This window comes from Eptatretus burgeri, chromosome 5 (assembly GCF_056783735.1).
Source record: "Eptatretus burgeri isolate ZD-2024b chromosome 5, Ebu_testis_v1, whole genome shotgun sequence".
NCBI lineage: Eukaryota > Metazoa > Chordata > Myxini > Myxiniformes > Myxinidae > Eptatretus > Eptatretus burgeri.
Genome location: NC_140965.1, coordinates 26,449,354 through 26,469,312, shown reverse-complemented (window position 1 = coordinate 26,469,312; position 19,959 = coordinate 26,449,354). Strand labels below are relative to the sequence as shown.

At 37.0% G+C, this 19,959-nt stretch overlaps 1 protein-coding gene across 4 annotated transcripts in view; it reads right to left on the bottom strand.

The window, feature by feature from the left end:
- Nucleotides 1–19,959, bottom strand: part of LOC147026118 (uncharacterized) — a 196,829-nt gene that overhangs the window by 21,120 nt on the left and 155,750 nt on the right. For all 4 annotated transcript variants that reach the window (XM_085881179.1, XM_085881181.1, XM_085881178.1 and 1 more), the window contains one exon: nt 1,254–1,406. In XM_085881179.1, coding sequence (XP_085737305.1) covers nt 1,254–1,406 — 153 coding nt within the window. The remainder of the gene's footprint in view (nt 1–1,253; nt 1,407–19,959) is intronic.

The following is a 19,959-nucleotide window of genomic DNA, read 5'->3' as shown; positions in this document are numbered from 1 at the left end:
CGTGCAGCATGCCTCTGCTTGGTAGCAGCTGTATCAAGGTGGAGGTGCGGGAGGATGTCTGCCGCCCACGGGAGACATTTGTGGCCATTGTTGTGAGCGAGGACTGATGTTAAGACATTATTGTAACCCCATGCGCAGACCCGAATTAAGAGATGCGCTATGCATGCCCAGTACAGTGCGCACGGGTCTGCTATTGTACATGTGGTTATTTATTACGGGGCTGTGCCCATATCTGCCATCGTGGTCGTAGTTGTTTTATCACAGGCGGTGGTGTGCGTGGTGCCAACCCCGATCCGCACCATTAATTGAAGGAAAGGATTGGATATAATTATTAGATGTATATTTGGTTTGAAAATAGTATAGATACAAGTATTAAATGGAGAAATGGGTTTGAAAAGAACGCGCTGCTTGCGTCCTGTACGGCGTTGGGCGTTTATTGATTGGTTCTACTGTTTGCCTCCGACACCACATCCTCGCAGTGGTGCCATTGTGTGGTTCATGCTTCTGGCCTCCTGAATATTGGGTGGAGATTATCGTTGTGCTGCATGCGTTCCGTGCAGTCTGGTGGTGGAGGTTGTCTGTTTCTTTTGTTCTTCTGCGAGAACGCATTCTTTCAGTGAAGGGTGGTGGCCGCAGTTTTTACAGGTGGCCGTCAGAGTGCAGTGCCTGCTTTGATTTATTTCAGGAATAAGAGGAAAAGAGTAGGAATGAAGTTAGAGATATAATCAGACCTAACGATAAGATCCACACAGCGCACTTTGTCCCTTTGGACCCATTAGACATGAGGGAAAGGTCTAACTGCACGTATATTAATGAAATAACTGTCTGGGGACCACTGTATGATGGATGCCATTGCCTTGGAGGGATGCAGTTTCCAGAACTGCAAATATATATATATATATATATATATATATATATATATATATATATATATATATATATATATATATATATATATATATATATATATATATATATATATATATACATATATACACACACACAATACACAGATACAGTATATAAGAGATCAGAATCCATTTTCACAGCTTGTCATTCCCAAAGCACATGCGGATTTCTCCAGATTATTTAAACTTGATTTGTGTATAACACTGAGAGCTAATGAAATTGATGGGGGTTTACTTTGCTATTTTCCTATTTCTTAAACTTGTAGACAAACGTTTTCAAAATCAAAGCTGGTAATTCATCATGTGCATGGGATAATTATTGGCTTTGGGTTTAATGTAGTTCACCTGGAAAGGCTTGGTCCAGATACTGCAGAAGACGTTCCTGTGTTACCGGTTGCTGCCTTCCAGACAACTGTGCGATGGCAGCACAAAGTACATCTCCTAATGGAATGAAGTGCGACTGAGCCGCAGGTACCATCAGAATCGGTCGAACATCACCTACATTGAACATACCAAGAGAAATGTAGTTGGTACCAGCATGCATCATGCTTATACTTGAACACAACACATGATGTTCTCTCCTATTTACCAAAATGCGTTTTATTGACACGGGTTGTGAAAGAGGTCAACGCGGAATGTGTGATAAACAGAAATCACACAAATGGTTATGACAACGATAAATACACTGAAACCAAGATGAGTTGTTCAAATTAAAATGGAGTTTATATTTTATTTCTGATGATGGAAGAAAGCATAAATTACTGATACTTCACCACCACATAAGATGTACCTGAAATTTCATTTTACTAACCCTAACTCGAGTGACTAGGGGTTGGAACATTTGCTGTAAAAGGCCAAATAGCCTGAAAAGACATGTATATGGATGATGCTCCTGCAACTATATGGCCCCCCAAAATTGAGGATAGGTAGCATATTGGCGGTTTCCTCCAGAGGGGGGCAGCAGCGAGCAGTGTCTGAGATGTCAGCCTGCTATAAACCAGATAACTTGTTTGTTTTAAATGTTTAATTGTCATGGTGACTGCACTCCAAAACTGTGAGATGGGCTACAGACAAACTGCACATGACAGGTGCTGTCTGGTGGGTATAAGAGGCAGGACAAAGAAGCAGAAGCACAGCATTGCTGTTCTCTCATTGCAGACAGGTTTGGTGACTGTTTTCTACCACCTCTCTCCCAGTCTTGCTCCCTCTACGCTTCATCCTTCCAACCCTCCCCAGTAAGTCCAAGATGCAGTGCTCTTGCAGTAACCCCTTCTGTGTTAAAATCCAAAATCCAGGCTTACTGCTCACCTCCAACCCTCCGTTTCTGTCTTCTCTTACTTCTGGAACTTTCTTCCTTAGTTTCTTTAATTGCACTCTTCCCTTCAGCCCTTCAAATCGGTAGTGCACCACCATCTTGGACCATCCTCCACTCCGACCAATGATCTTTTCTACCCTCATTAAGCCTATCCTTGTGTTTTTCATTCGCTGTCTCATTGCCTCTTCTCTCTCCTACTCCCGTGTGTTCATCCTTGTTCTTGTTGTGGTCATGTGTCATCACACTACACCACTGCCAGAACATTGCCCTCTCCCTTCTGTCACCCCACTCTTCCATGAGTTGAGATTTTGTACATAAAAAGCAAAATGAAATCAAATAATATGGTTTCAATGAAAGCTCATTAAAATGTAGTTTTCTTTTGATTCATTCCAGCAGCAAAATCAAGCGGGAAAAAAAATAAGAAGAAAATGACCGAACACTTTGAAGATCACAAGGAAAAGAGTATTTGATTTCCAGGAATTAATTTCGTGCTACTTAGTATTAAACGAGTCACAGTGATGAGTTTCCAAGGTTAGTGGCTGCCTCATTGCTCGAAAGTTGAATCTTTCTGCAGATTATATAGCATTACTCCGTAAATACACCGAATGTTTGCTTTCCCTAAGACAGCCGATGTGAAGTGAACAAAAAGCCTTTGTTCAACCTTACCGGCTGTAGTGAAGTGTGTGTTAAGAAATATTAAAACTGCGTAATTCAAACACTAAGCTCTGTTAACACCAGGTAAAAGTAACACTAGAATCAACATCTGCAAGAAAAGCAAAACATTCGATGGATTTTAAGCCAACATTGGAAGAAAATAATAAATCTGCTGCAGCAAGTGTTTGCTTTCATTCTTGGTGACATTTTATTTTATTTTATTTTTGCTTTGTATGGACCACCCATGAAGGCTTATCGGAAGGGTAAAGAAATGAGAGGGAGAGAGAGAGAGAGAGAGAGAGAGAGAGAGAGCATGTGGCCAAGACCACAGTAGGGATCCCTTCTGCAACCGGCTCTATAAATGCTCGCAAGGCAAACGCAGTAGAGAAACTGGACATGAAAAAGAAAAAAGTTCAACTTTGTTTTGGGGGTACTCATTGCATGTGCTCGTGGTCCAAGATTTGAAGAAATTGCTGCCTCGTCCTTTGAATGAATAAACAGCACAATCCGACAGCATCCTTGGTCCAAGGCATATTGAAGCGTTCCGTTCTGAAGCCAAAGTTTAGGATACGGTTGTGTTTTTATCTCGGTCGGGAGATTATTGCCTTTTCAAACTGTGTACCCCCAAGATAGCTTTTAGGTGTCTTTCTGGGAGTAATCATTTCTTGGACTGGAGTTGAATGAAAGTTTGACCGTCTTGATGTGCACATGACCTATTGTACTCTGGACCAATTTCTGTCTACCATGGAGTTGCTGACTTGCAACGAGCCTTTCGTCCGAAGTTTAATGGTCTCGTCTGCCGTGTTAATGTTTTTGAACCCAATTACTGTCTGTTTGTAAAACTATATCAAGAGCATACGCAAACACACATACATCTGTTTTTTTAAATTTCTGTTCCTCACTATTCCACACACACACACACACACACACACACACACACACACACACACACACACACACACACACACACACACACACACACACACACACACACACACACACACACACACACACAAACACACACACACAAACACACACACCATTATAGAATACTGTAATAATTCTCATCATTAGCAACCACTGTCTATCCTGTGTACTGTTGTTCATTTGTGTGTTCTATCATGATGTCCTTTGGAGGGGACATTTAATTGGTGGATTTGTCAATTTGCACTTGCTTCAGAATATTAAGACAATGCACCCACAGTATTTCACAAAGACTATGCATGCCTCCCATCGCTTCGCTGACAGGTTTAATCAAAAGACAGCATCTTGTACTTCACAAAACATATTGCATGTCGATATGAAAGTGTCAATAATGATGTACAATGAAGTAAGACGCACGAAAAAGTATCTTGTAACACGTAATTGTTGTTGTCGAAGCTGTTGTTGTGGTTGTTTGTATGCTCTTCCTGTGTACCTTTTAGCTTGCCTGTTTGAAGAACAGAGAGCTATAGCAATACCCCCGGCATGAGCGTCAGCATGAAAATGTTAAAGTTTTTGGTGCAAGTTATTTAGAAGCTTGCCATTCATTTAATATGTGTACTTGGATGCTTATATTTGGCATGGAGGTTCCTTTGGGGTATATTATTGATGTAGTGAAGTTGAAATTAAAAAATAATTTTAAATGTTTAAAATTTTTGACCTGTTTTGAACTTAACTTTTTTGTAGCACATCAACATTAAAGTTTTTGGTGCAAGTTATTTAGAAGCTTTCCATTCATTTAATGTGTACTAGGATGCTGATATTTGGCATGGAGTTTCCTTTGGGGTATATTATTGATGTAGTGAAGTTGAAATAAAAAAAAAAAAATTTCAATTTTTTTTAATTTTTGACCTGTTTTGAACTTAACTTTTTTGTAGCATATCAACGTTAAAGTTTTTGGTGCAAGTTATTTAGAAGCTTGCCATTCATTTAATATGTGTACTAGGATGCTGATATTTGGCATGGAGGTTCCTTTGGGGTATACTATTGGTGTAGTGAAGTTCAAATTAACAAATGATTAAAAAAAAAATTAATTTCAACCTAAGATGGTGGCAAAGCCACCCAATGCTCGCCTGTTTATATGAGACGCTTGCCATTCATTTAATATGTGTACTAGTTTACTGATTACAATATACAAATACATATATTGCTTTAAAATTATTTGGATCAGACTTCACTGCAATGCTTTATAAAAAATATTATTAGACTAGTCTTTTAAAAACGATAAATGTATAAACAGGCGAGCATTGGGTGGCTTTGACACCAACTGTCTGGTTATATTTTTCTACTGCTTTGATTAGTATTCCTAGATTTCATTTTGTGTGTTCTTCCAATGTCTATGTAAAGGGTATCTTCTGTTATCTAACAATATCAAACAGTGTGTATTTGTTTATTTAAGCATTTGTGTATTTGTCTGCCCCCCCCCCCTTCATAAGGATGACCTTTTAACACAATTGTGTTCACTATGGTCTATTTTTCAGGATTAAAAAAACTTTTTTTTTTGTTGTTGTTGCTTTTCAAAAAAAATTTATTTTTCATTAAAGAGTAATTATGTTCTCTTCTTATCGAAATGTAGAGGGTGACTTGCAACCGGGCCTCAAGAGCGGTGTACAGAAGTGTTAAAACAAAACAAAACAATAAATACAAGCACAGGGCGATGAAATTCACTGCACATGATGTGCAACCCACGAAGAGTAAAATGGGTGTTCATTTCCGAACGTAGGATGTCAAATAAATAAAGAAGATATAACTACACCTGATGCTAGGCCGAGGCTTCAGACTTTGGCACATTACGAGGCTGTACCGTCGAAACTAAACGTCCCAGAAGATAAAGAGAATAGGATCCCATTTGTACATTTACTGTTTTTGAAATGACGCTTTTCTTTCTATGAATTGTAACATATCTTCCAGTCTCCTTGAATATTTCAAATAAAATAATTCCAACCTGTCATTTTTGATGGTCTTTTATACTAGTCTACTATACTAAAAAAATAGAATATGTTTGTTTGTATGTATGTATGTGTGTGTTTGTTCGTCCTTTATAGGCGGCCGAACCGTTGGATGGAATGAGATGAAACTTGGCATGAGTGATCCTTGGGACATGAGAACGGACATGAGGGGGGGGGGGTCAAGTTCAAGGTCAAAGGTCAGGGGGTCAAGGGGTCAAGGTCACCGGGTAACTTCAATTTCTCAATTTCATCCAATCGAGATGGAACCAACACCATTCGACAGATAATCAAAATTAAATGACAGAGTTGATTGACGACATTCACTTCCGACTTCTGGTTTTCGAGTTATGACGTCATAAATTGACTAAAACGTCAATTTTTAATGTTTGTTTGTCCTTTATAGACGGCCAAACCGTGGGATAGAATGAGATGAAACTTGGCATATGTGATCCTTGGGAACGGATATAAGGGGATCAAGGTGAAGGTCAAGGTCAAAGGTCACGGGGTCAAGGTCACCGGATAACGTCAATTTCTCAATTTCATCCGATCGAGACGGGACCAACGCCATTCAACAATTAACTGTACCCGCCCATGGGCGGGTACTTTGCTAGTCTATACTAATACGTGTGTGTGTGTGTGTGTGTGTGTGTGTGTGTGTGTGTGTGTCCTCCATAACTTCAAAACTATGAAACCAAGCAGCCTGAAACTTTGCAGGCATACTAAGGTAACTACAAGGAAGTGCATGAGTGAAAATTGGGTGTTTGGGTTAATTTATATCCTTTATCAGGTGCATCCTCAGTCCCCGTTCTCTATGGGGTCTTAAGGCGTGTCCTCGGTAACCTCGCTGGGGTCTGAAGACACCATGTTTTTTTGATCTGTTCAACCGTGCCTCAACTTGGAACAGGCTGCAATGATTTATTCACGATAAAGTTGTTTTTTTTCACTTTCCTAACTCATATTATTGAATGCCTGTTCATCATCGCTACGAATCGCCGGATACATCACTTTTGTAAGTTCTATAGTTTTCAAATTGGGGGGTCGGAGCGATTTCATGGATTATATGATACGGTTTTCCACGATCGACTCTCAAAGACTAATTAAAGTATATCATCGAAATATTATTTCAGCCTTGAGGATCGGATATCATCCAGACTAAATAAGTGTCGAAATCTGGTGTGAAATCTGATAATTAAAGAAATAACGAGTCTTATAATTAAACCTATATACCTATTTACTTTAAGCAAGGGAGGTCCCTCCTTGTCCATATATACACACAAGAAAATGTGAAATTTCCAAAGCATTAAAATTATCTTTTTCTACTGTGGAGAATTATATTGAGTGAACAAAACATTTCGGAATATGCCAAAATTAACGAGCTTCATTAAGCTAAATGATTCAATGCATGCACTGTTTGAATACATTAAATCATATTGCGTCTATGGACAAATAAACACCACCCGAATGAGTCTGGGTGGTGTTTGTCTATAGACGCGTCCGGGCGGTGTTTGTCTGTGGACGCGTCTAGGCAGAGTTTGTCTGCGGACGTGTCTGGGCAGTGTTTGTCTGCGGATGCGCCTGGGCGGTGTTTGTCTGCAGACGTGTCTGGGCAGTGTTTGTCTGCGGATGCGCCTGGGCGGTGTTTATCTGCAGACACGTCTGGATGGTGTTTGTCTGTGGACGCGTCCGGCCAGTGTTTGCTGACGCATCTGGGTGGTGTTTGTCTGCTGACGCATCTGGGCGGTGTTTGTCTGCGGACGCGTCCGGGCGGTGTTTGTCTGCTGACGCGTCTGGGCGGTGTTTGTCTGCAGACGTGTCTGGGTGGTGTTTGTCTGTGGACGCATCCGGGTGGTGTTTGTCTGCAGACGCATCTGGGCAGTGTTTGTCTGTGGACGCATCCGGGCGGTGTTTGTCTGCGGACGCGTCCGGGCAGTGTTTGTCTGCGGACGCGTTCGGGCGGTGTTTGTCTGTGGACGCGTTCGGGCGGTGTTTGTCTGCGGACGCGTCTGGTCGGTTTTTATGTCTGCACAGGAGTTTTTTTCCGGAGGTGTTCTGGCGGTGTTTGTCTCTGGGTGGTAATTACAGTATGACTGGTAGAAAATGGATTTCAGACATTATTTTATTTCCATCTTCACTGTTATTCTATGCAAAAGCATTTTGATGAGACAATATGAATCGTAATTAACCCTCCACTGCATGTCTGTCTTCCCTTTCTCTCACCTCACAGTGTCTTCCCTTCCCCCACCCCTCTTCACTCCAACACCCCTCCTTGCTCTGAGACTCCCATTCTTGTTTCCCCTTCCTCCTTTCTTTTTCACTCTCCCCCTCTCTCTCTCTGTCTCTCTCTCTCCCCCCTCTCCCCCTCCCCCATTTAGTATTTCCATTCGCAAAGCAACAGGTGGTATTCGGTGGTAGAATAATAAATGTGACTGTTGGAACCACTAAATTAAAGCTCATGGTCCCACTTCTTCTTCCTCACTCGAGGAAAAAAAACAGGCTTTTAAAACAGGCAGGTAAATGTGATTAAAGGAATGAATTTTTGCTCCAAATAAATTCTCGATTATTAGCTTTCCAATGGTGCCATTTGTATTATTGTTTGACAGCAAAAACTCTTTAGGATAAAAGCGTTATGGGTGGAGAAAAAGATCTGCAACTTTTATAGTGTAGATTTGGCTTGGGTATGAGGAACAACACCCCCTGATGGAACATACCAGTTCGAAACTCCGTCAAGAGTCCAGCCTGGACCAGAGAACAGTTCAGTGAACGTAATATTGTCGAGATATCATGCTATTTTTCCTTCTCTGAAAGCTGGTCAAAGAATACTTGCCTTACAAAGATGGAAGCACAAATAAAGAAAGGAGAATAGCTGTAATCTAGGAACTCGATGTGGGGGTGGGGGGGGGGGTGTTGCTATCAGGTGATTAAAAAAAGAGAAATGTAAATTGAATGGGTTTGCAAAAATCAGTGGAGGGTGAGGGTGAAAGAGAAGGCAAGGGTTTAATAATGGGTAATGTGGAAGGGCCGAAATACATGCCGATACTTAAATGCTGATTTTCAGAAAATGGCTTCCAAACATCCCATATCACATCTATTTAAACGGAAGAACATGCGCCTCGATGCCACAAAGACTAATTTTTATCATACTTCGCACCATGGGAGTGTGACGTTAGGTAAGCATTATAATTTTAGTTGAATGTGTTTTAAGAAACTCCCAATTTGGATATAGTAAATTGAAGAAAAAAATATTAGGGGTGAATAGCATGAGATTTGTGGCAGAACAAGGGAGTGCAATGATCACACCCTCGAACAGAAGGATATAAGCAAAATAGCTTACATTGACGGTATCCTGCATTGCCTAAATTGATAGATCAACTGCCTATTATACCACTTGGGAATGAGATGATATTTCTGAATGAGAAGTTCTGGAATCTTCGACTGCATTTTCAAAATGAAGAAGAACCAAGAAAGAAAGCCAGGTCACCGGCAGCCCTGGAGGTGCACTTGCGTGTTTGTAAGTCATATCATTGCTTGGAAATTTTGTTCATGCATCCTACAATACATCACTCCAATGCATGCAAATGGTAATGTTGAGACCGAGAGCAAATTATAACATCATGAAAGTTAAGAAACACGTGCAGATATCTCGATATGGAATTTGCCAGGTACTCGCTGTACCTGCCGTGTCAGGTTCTTGGCAAGCAACAAAGGAATATATATAAGTAGGGTAAGAATACTGATTCTGGCTCACTTTGCCCCATGTAAATGAATGGGGGATTTTCAGCGATTTATATTTTTTTTCCCTAAAAATAAATCCCCTTTTTATCCCAAGGTATATTTATTTGTCTCCCCTTTTAACTTGGAGGTTGAACCTCATTGAATTGAACACCTGGGGGTTGAACAGCTCACTCATTGAACCTATAAAGATTTGTTCATTCTCAAATTCCTTCAATAGTTTAATTTTCTTTGCACAATAATCCCCATCTAAAATATTGACAAACAAAACATTTGAATCTTTATATTTTTTAAGATACCCCATTTGTGCCATTACGAAATGATAAACTTCTCTTAATGCTCTTGTTTGACCACCTCCTGAGCCACAGGTTATTTTTTGTTAAGCCCCGCCCACTTTTCTTTAAGCCCTGCCCACTTTTGCTAAGCTCCGCCCACTTTTCATAAGGTATTTTTTCTAAGCCACGCCCACTTTTCCTAAGCCCCGCCCACTTTTGCTAAGCTCCGCCCACTTTTCATAAGGTATTTTTTGTAAGCCACGCCCACTTTTCCTAAGCCCCGCCCACTTTTGCTAAGCTCCGCCCACTTTTCATAAGGTATTTTTTCTAAGCCACGCCCACTTTTCCTAAGCCCCGCCCACTTTTGCTAAGCTCCGCCCACTTTTCATAAGGTATTTTTTTTCTAAGCCACGCCCACTTTTTCTAAGCTCCGCCTACTTTTGCTAAGCCCCGCCCACTCTTACATCATTTCCAGTTCATCTCTGACTCACAAAGAAATCACTAGAAAATTACAGGATGTTATGGTTTTTGAAAAATTTCCCAATGAAGGCTTGCCTAGGCACTTGAGGAATTTCCAAAGGAAACCACACCCACCAGTCTTTCTCTATAAAAGCTTCAAACCCAGGCTCCATTTTAAACATTTGTTCTTGCTGGCAATGGTGTTCTGTGTGCTTGTCTCGAACTGTCTGTCTTCTATGGAACTAAACCTTCAAGTTGATGAACTGGATTCAAACCTCTTATCTATTGAGGTAAGATTTTTTATTTTCCTATTTTCAAACTTTGATTGAAGCATACTCATTTAATAATTAAATAACTTAATTAATACATTATTATTTTCTCTCACAGGAAATTGTGTCTGAAATACGAAATGAAAATACTGCTTTTGCTACAACTTGGGGGAAATTGTTGGCTTGGTTGAAGACCTTGAGTGGGATGACTTTGGTGTTCCTTGGAACTCTCTGTCTTCTATGGAACTAAACCTTCAAGTTGATGAACTGGATTCAAACCTCTTATCTATTGAGGTAAGATTTTTTATTTTCCTATTTTCAAACTTTGATTGAAGCATACTCATTTAATAATTAAATAACTTAATTAATACATTATTATTTTCTCTCACAGGAAATTGTGTCTGAAATACGAAATGAAAATACTGCTTTTGCTACAACTTGGGGCGAAATTGTTGGCTTGGTTGAAGACCTTATGAGCGACCAAGACCCACAGAACGAGTTCGTCCTTGATGACCCAACCAAAGAGTTATACCTTGAGACCAGCAAAATCCTGAAAAAGAGTTTTACAGCAATAGTACTCATTGTGAGTTATCAAGACAATACCCACTGAACAAGTTATACCTTGATGAGCCAGAATACAAGTTTTACCTTGGAGACTCACAAATTTTGAAAAAATCAAGAAATGAGTTCTGCCTTGATGGTTTAAATAACTACCTTGGAGACTCAGGAAAAGGGTTCTGCCAAGATGGTTCTAAATATGGGGCCTACCTTGGAGACTCACAAATTTTGAAAAAATCAGTAAATGAGTTCTGCCTTGATGGTTTAAATAACTACCTTGGAGACTCAGGAAAAGGGTTCTGCCAAGATGCTTCTAAATATGGGGCCTACCTTGGAGACTCACAAATTTTGAAAAAATCAGTAAATGAGTTCTGCCTTGATGGTTTATATAACTACCTTGGAGACTCAGGAAAAGGGTTCTGCCAAGATGGTTCTAAATATGGGGCCTACCTTGGAGACTCACAAATTTTGAAAAAATCAGTAAATGAGTTCTGCCTTGATGGTTTAAATAACTACCTTGGAGACTCAGGAAAAGGGTTCTGCCAAGATGGTTCTAAATATGGGTCCTACCTTGGAGACTCACAAATTTTGAAAAAATCAGTAAATGAGTTATCCTTAAGAGACTTTGTAAGTTGGTTTTACTTTGAATACTTGAAATGTGGGTTCTGGATTGATAACTCACAATGTGATACATAACTCAACGGGAATGTGGTTATACCTTGAAGACTTGGAAAGTTGGGTTTATGTTGGACACTTGAAACTTTTTTGGGGGCTTTTATTTATTTATTATTATTATTATTTTATTTATTTATATTTTGGAGACTTTTGGAGTTGCTATCACTCTTTGGGATCTAAACCTATCGATGTAGTTCTTTGTCGGATGGTGCTTGATGGGAGCAAGATCAAGAAAGTTCTGGGAAGAAAGTGCAGGCTTACTCCCCCTTTTTACGTCATCAAACCTGAAAGCCTTAAAAGACAGAATTGGAAGAAGAAAAAAAACGTAAAAATATATATATATAGGTGGAAATCTCATTTTGAAAAAGACATTGTGTTGGGCGAGGATTGAGTTGGGGTTGAGATTTTGAATGTGAGGGTTGGGACACACACACACATACACATCAACAAACAAAAGTTAAGCCTTGACTATTCAGTTGAGGATTCTGTGTTTGGGGTTCACAGATCTAAGAACGTCCCCCTTGACACACATTATATACTGTTATACACCTCGGACTTGGCCCTCGAGTGTCCACAACGGTGTATAGTAGGAGGGAGTGAAGCGCCAACCTATTGCTCCCATTGCACACACACACACAAACAAAAGTTAAGCCTTGACTATTCAGTTGAGGATTCTGTGTTTGGGGTTCACAGATCTAAGAACGTCCCCCTTGACACACATTATATACTGTTATACACCTCGGACTTGTCCCTCTAGTGTCCACAAAGGTGTATTATATGCTTAGTTTTGTCTTTTGTAATTCCTGTGAATAAAATGAACCTAAAATCTCTTCCCCTTCCAAATCATATATTTTATAAGTCCAAGGAACTGTATCTATTACATCAACAATTTTAAAAGTTCTTTCGTCCATCGTTCAGTAAAACCCTTTTCAAAATGAGATTTCCACCTATATATTCTTACGATATCACCAACTTTTAACTTAGGTTTTCTGACATTAATCTCTTTTTCATATTTTAATTTTGTAAATGTTTCTGATGGCTTCATATTCGTTGACGTGTGAATCGTGTCATTATACTTATCCACAATATCCTGAATAAAAGATAACCATTGTTGTGAACCGAGTTGTGTGAATTTTTTATATAGTCTCTCTTTTAAGGTACGATTAAAACGTTCAACAACAACTGCCTTCCCTTCATTAAAGGTACTGTATAATGTAATACTGTTATTTTTTAAAAAATTCATAAATGTCTTGTTATAAAACTCTCTACCCTCATCAGTCCACAATTTCTTAGGTTTTCTCTTACTTTTATTAAATATCTGTTGAAAAGCTAACACAAGAGTATTACCTGTTTTGTTTTTAAAGGGACAACCCACGCATATCTACTCCTCAAATCAATAACGGTTAAAGCATACTTGTACCCCTTATCATTATTGAGTTCAATCAAATCAGCAGACCAGATATAATCAACTTCCTTGGAATAAACTTTCCTTCTCTGAAACTTTGTGAATATTGGTTTATGTAATTCATCAGCTAATTGCTCTTCAGTCTTAATGACATCATTAGAGCCTATAAGATTTTTGAATTTCCAAGTCCAAGTTTCAATTTAGCACTAATCATCTTCTTCACGATGAACCTATCAACTTTTTCTCTCAAGGTTGGATTTTGTATCAGAGACAAATTATATAACATTTCTCTATCGGCTTCATGCTTTTCTTCCAACGTTGTGGTATTCCCATAATCAATATCGTGTCTCATGCACACTTCATCAACTCTATTGATTGGTTTACTCCAGGATTTAGGATTGTCTGCCTCATCTAATCTTTTATCCAAGTTTGTGCCTGGACCACAGAAAGAATACCCTGGAAGATGTAATTCCCCTGGTATTCCAGTAGTTGTAAATTTACTTCCTGTTAAAAACTTTTGTATATCTCCTCCGAGTTTGTGTTTGGAGATAAATTGATTTTTTTTTGAACCACACACCGAACATATACCTTTTTGTATAACCTGTTATTTTTACTTTTAATATATGAAATATTTTTAGTATTAGTTTTCTTTTTACATTTGAGACAATAACTCATTTATTTATGAGAAAAATTTCTGCAGAGTGTAAAAACCTTTTTAGTTTCCAACATGCACATTTGAATCTTAATTTTTAAAACATAAAGAATCCTTAGAAATGCCTTCACTCTCTCCTCCATTTATTTAAGAAAAAACTTGAATTAAAATACATGTCTTCTCGATGTCGATAGTCTTGTCGAAAGTATTGCAAATAGACTTTTTAATTCTTTGTATTCCTCCCTGGTGAGATAAGTTAATTTCTTTAATACCTCTATTCTTTTTTGAATCTCACTGGTTTCCATATTTTGATATTTATTCATTCTCTCTCTTTCCTCCCTCTCTCTCTTCTCTCTTTCCTCCTTCTCTCTCTCCTCCTCCTCCTTTTCCTCCTCTTCCCTCTTCTTCAACTCCTTCCTCATCCCTTACTATACTTGAATCGTTTACACCCCATAGAATATTATACATATATTCATCAGGATTTCTTGTTATTCCTGTATCCAAAATAATTTTTTTTACAACAGGATACCAATAAAATTTCTTTTGAATTTCTAAAAGAGCCTTACCTTTTCTTAACCTTATAATTTTTTCATTATTTAACATTCTAATTAAATCTAAAGTTGTTGGTTTATCAACATCAGCATAATGCCAATCTTTTATTGAAAATACCTCATTCTTATGTTGTAGAACATATTTATTAAAATACCGAATACCCTTTTCTTGAAGGTATGCTTGAACACAGAAATGATAATTTTCTTGAAGCCTTCTTGCTGTCATTTATGTATTAGAAATATATGTTAGAATAATATTATGGCACGAAACACCTCCCCATCTTCCCATAGTTAAATCATTTTGTATTTCCTTACTTATTATATATAATCCTGTTTTTTTCTGTTTTCATGAGATAAACAAGGGCAAACCATTATTATATTTACCCTTATTAAATTCTTTTATTTGTTGTTTACTAATCGTGGCTCCACAAAACTCATTCTCGATACCAAGTGGATAATATTCTTCCTTACGAGACTGATTTAATTGTTCCAGGTCTTCGAGGTTAATTTTAAATGACCAATTATACCCTAAATCATTCATATCATACCCCCATTGTTCTATTCTCATACAAACGATACGCCCTTCTTTATAAAAATTTATTTTAATTCGAACTGTGAATTCTGTATGACCTGGAGATAATATCAACACTTCTGTATCTTTAGAATACACAGCCGTTTTATTTAAGTATATATATTGTGATAAATCGCTTAATCTCACCAAGTCATTTGCGTCAGTCGGGCTTGGATAATTTTTTAATTTATAAGCATTTTTCATGTTAATATTTTTGTTTATATTATATTTATGTCGTTCAGCCTGTGCCTTTGTGTAATAATTTGATAAATCAATATCCAGTTCTTGAGATACACCAAAGATAGAACCATCTTTACCAACATAAGTCATTTATATTAGATTAAAAATAATATCATAAAAATTTTTATTTTTGTTGAGTTGAAATAACACATATAGACATAATTGACCACAACACTTGGAATTTAATTCTTGGACTTGAAATGTTTGATAAACACCATTCTGTAAGAATTTTATGACTTCAACAGGTGGTGGAAGACCAAAACTATCAAAATAATATTTGTCTTGACTATTAAAAATACAAACCCAATGAGAACCGTTCCCATCATTATCTTCTAAGTTCATAATAATATTCTTTGTATGTTTTGACACATTTGTTAATTCATCTCTCATACAAATAACCACATTATGAATTTTTAATTTCTTACAATATTTGGCAAGTTGTAAATTTGATGTTGTATTCTTTCCAAATTCTTTCAACCACTCATCAATGCTCATTTATTTATTAGAAAGATATAATCCATTACCTCTTTTCGTTAATTTTACACCTGCTTGTGCTATAGAAGAAAGCATATCTCCAACTAACAATCTCGCTTTATCAGGCAGACCTTCAAGTTTTTCAGCAAAATTTACAATTACACCACTTCCACTAATTTGTTTCTCCAACTCTTTGTTATGTCTTTCCAATTCTTTTTGAGCCTGGAGTTGAGCCTTCGCTTCGTTGGCAGTTTTGACCGCTGTTGAAATACCACCCGTCAATGCTCCAACCGCACTTAAACCAGCAAATAAAGGAATTAGAAATGGGAGAAATCCTCCACTCGTCTCTCTTATTGAATATTTTTTTAACATTGGTTTTGTCATTTTAATTTTAAGTGAGCCAGTGTCATTCAAGATTTTAACCTGTTCTCTTGTGAGCAAAACATCAATTCTTACTGCTCCTTTTCTCTGAATTGTATTAACGTTAATCGTACAAGGCTTTTGATTTTGAACACAAGATGATAGTTTATGAAGATTGATTTGATTAACATATACCCCAGTTGGTACTTTGCCACTCATTTATTTAACAAAAAATTATGTGAGACTAATCATCACACCATTATCTGTATTAATCTGCAATTCTGTTTCTTCCAAAAGCAAACAATATGTATCAACTTCTTCACTCTCTCCTCTTTCAATGTATAGGGAAGTATCCACTCGATTAGACTTTATAGTTTCTTTTTGAGCGCTCAGGTCAAACGTATAGATTGTATACAAACTTTTAAATGCTGTCATATCCAAAATAGGTTCTTTATTTCCATTACTTTCACACACCTTTTGGTAAGACTTGTATGCTTCAGCAAAATCATTTTTTTCCCAATTAATTTCCAATCTATCTCGTGGATAAAATGTTCCATCTAGAGAAACGCGAAGTTGTTTCACCTTAGCATTATCACTCAATGCATTATTCTTATCAGTCGCAGTATCACCATCTGGCTTTTTAAAAAATCATCCACAGATATCGTGGCTTTCCTTCCAGAACACCCAAATTCCACGTGTAAGTAGTTTGATTGAGTTTAACGTGTTGACATCTTCTTTTGAGGTATGATACACTGAGTGGTTTTTTTGAGTTAAGTCTTCGATTCAACATCTCTTCTGTTTTAAGATTAGGAGTATATTCACTGATATACCAACTCATCTCCTCAATTACAAATTTATTCTGATCACCAAAAGCATTACCAACACCAAAAAGCAATCTATTTTCATTATCATTCCTTTGTAGTTGAAATCTAATTTTAAGACCATACAGAACTTTATCATAATCACAAAATCCAAATATACCTTTAAGAGGAACTGCCACAGTAAAACTATTTTCTGCTTTTGTATCATCATTATACATTCCTTTCCTTTGAATATATCCAGGGTCTGTGTTTGTTCCCGTTGACATATCAGGAATAAAACCTTCGACAGACCCCTTTCCCATTCTATCACTGAATGTATAGAGTGTAAATTTCATCATTTCAGATACAGCAGAGACATAATCAACCGCTTCAACTTCTTGTGTTCCAATATACAATCGCACACTATCAAACATTTTCCAGAAGAAATCATTTACAAGTGTAGCGTTTGTGTTATTCCCAGCCTTAGTGAATTTAAATTTACACAAAAAGAAACTTTCGAGAGATTCAAATAGGTTTGTTGATTATGTATTTCAAAACTTTTGTACCATTTGTATTCCAGTCTGTTCCAGTTATTGCATTTACCTTGAAGTAATCTTCTTTTTTTAGTGGAGTTTGAGATAATAATAGTATCATCCAAATCATAGATACTATCAATTGCTTCCATACTTGTATTTATTTAGGAAAAAAGATGTTAAAACTTTTGAAACCCTGATCCAAGTATTTGAATTATTTTCTGTCGTTCTTGGGGGGACAACTGAGTTTTACCTTTCTTAATTTCTTTTATTGCTTGTAATTTATGAGATTCTTTCTGAGCATCTTTTATACTCTTTACAGCACCTGCTACATTTCCCACAGCAGAAGCAGTTGAACCAATTAGGTCTTTATGTTTAAGAATAGTTGAACCAATACCCATGAGAGTATCAATTATCCCATCTCCTCTAAATTGATGTCCAACACCCCTTTGTCTCTTAGGTTTATAGTATCCTCTACCAAGATACATACCTTCACCCTTGTAGTACGGGAAAGGAACATCCCATCCCCTGTAATTATTTTATATTTTCCCAACTCGTGCTTCCTCACAATAACCATCGTATTTATTTATTGAAAAACTTCACGTAGGTGAATTCTGATGGATATAACTTCTCCATTAAAAGAGATCACACGATTATCTTGGTCGGTTATCCTAAAATTTACTCTGTGTATGGTTTTTCCTGACACAGGTAGATAAACCAAATTTTTAGGCTCCATATTGAATTTATAACCAATTGGGGTTGAGTATGCGCTGAATGAAAATATTGTATTTGTTTTTAATCCATCATTATAAGCACCATCAATCAAATCACAGTGAATTAACACCGAATTTATTCCTGAGGATATTTGAATGACATTATCACTGTAAAACGTCCCATTAGTTTCAATCTTTTTTGAGGAGAAACCTAATAACTCTCTAAATGAATTATCAATTGTGAAATCAACCTTGTAGTTATTTTTAACTTTAATCGTTGATTTTGAAGTATGTTTTTGAATGTTTATAACAATATTTTTTGGTTCATCACCCTGTTCTTTCATAAGACGAGCAATTTCGGAAGATATTTGAGAAATCTCGTATGCTCCGGGTGAGACTGTTATCGTTTTGTATCCACTTCCCGGATTATAACTAAACTTGTCATTTTTCTCGGTTATATTAAATAAGGTATTATAAGTCTCCATGGACAATAAAGATGCCTCATATTCTTTTGTTGTGTCAAGTTGTAGTGGGTATGGGAATGAAGATGTGTGGTCGCTTGTTGTGAAATTAAAACTCAGGATTGTGCTTCTCATCTTATTTAATATGAGATAAAATGTCTTTATATTGAGATTTATTAATTATTTTCATGTTCATCAACTGGTCTAAAATGGCTGATGCTTCATTAAAACAATTGTTATTTCCAACCTTCTTACTGCCGAACAACAATAACAGTCTATTAACTAATTGCGATGGGTCATTTGGAAGAAAACTAATACCTGAACCAAGGATACTTAAAGCCTGAATAATGTGTTTCTCCTTCTCATTCTTCCTACTTTTACCAGAAAGAATAACCTTATAATTTAGAGTGTTCAGCAAATCAATATATACTCTATCATCATTATTTTCCATATCCAATGGTTTATCAATATACTTTGATTCATCCCTCACAGTTGAACCTTGTCTTCCATCTTTGTGAGAAGAAACATTAATCTCGGAGTTAGTTTAACAGGGGGTTGAGCAGAACTTAAGAACCTTAATTCATCATTAAATATCAATACCTTTTCTTGAACAAGATGAAATATTGCTGGTTGTTCTGTTGGAATGAGTCCTGCTTTGGTTTTTGAATCCGCTGAATATTCATTGTTTTGAACAGCATTCACAATATAATCAGGGGGTTGATTAATCTCTTCCAGTTGTTGAAATAAACCTTCATCATCATATTCTAATTCTCCTAAATGCTCTAATTCTTCCTCCGTCATTTGACTGAAATCTTTTAACATTTGAAGCTTTCTCAGAGTATATTCTACTGTGGGAACTGTGGAAACATCTTTCATTTTTTCTTGGGAAGTTTTTAAAAGTGGTTTAAAAAATTTCTCTTGTTTTTTTTCAAATGCTTCTTCGCCCGTTAGTTTCTGTCTGCGTTTCTTCTTTATGTCTTCCTGTTGTTTTACAACTTTTGAAACCAACTCTTGATGTTCCTTAAATCTTCTTGCTCTTTCTTTTGTATCCATTTATTTATTGTAAAATATCATTTAATGAATTGTAAAGATCAACAGGGAAATTTTCCTTTTCTTCATCATTCAAGTAGATGTGTTCAAATAAATCCTTTTCTTTAAATATTTCATCAAATTCTTTATTAACATTAATGCGAGTTGTAATTTCTTCTTCACTAATCCTTGCATCTCTGCTTTTCATACGTTTGTGTTGAGTTTCTTCATCAACATCAAAACCGAATGATAAAATCTTCACTCCGCTCAGATATTTAATAATTTGTCTCGCTCCTTCTGGATTAGTTTCTAATATCCCAACACCACCAGATTTTAGTTTCTTTAACTCACTGTTACAATGTGAATATTTTGTTGTACCAAGAGAAACCTCCTCAAAT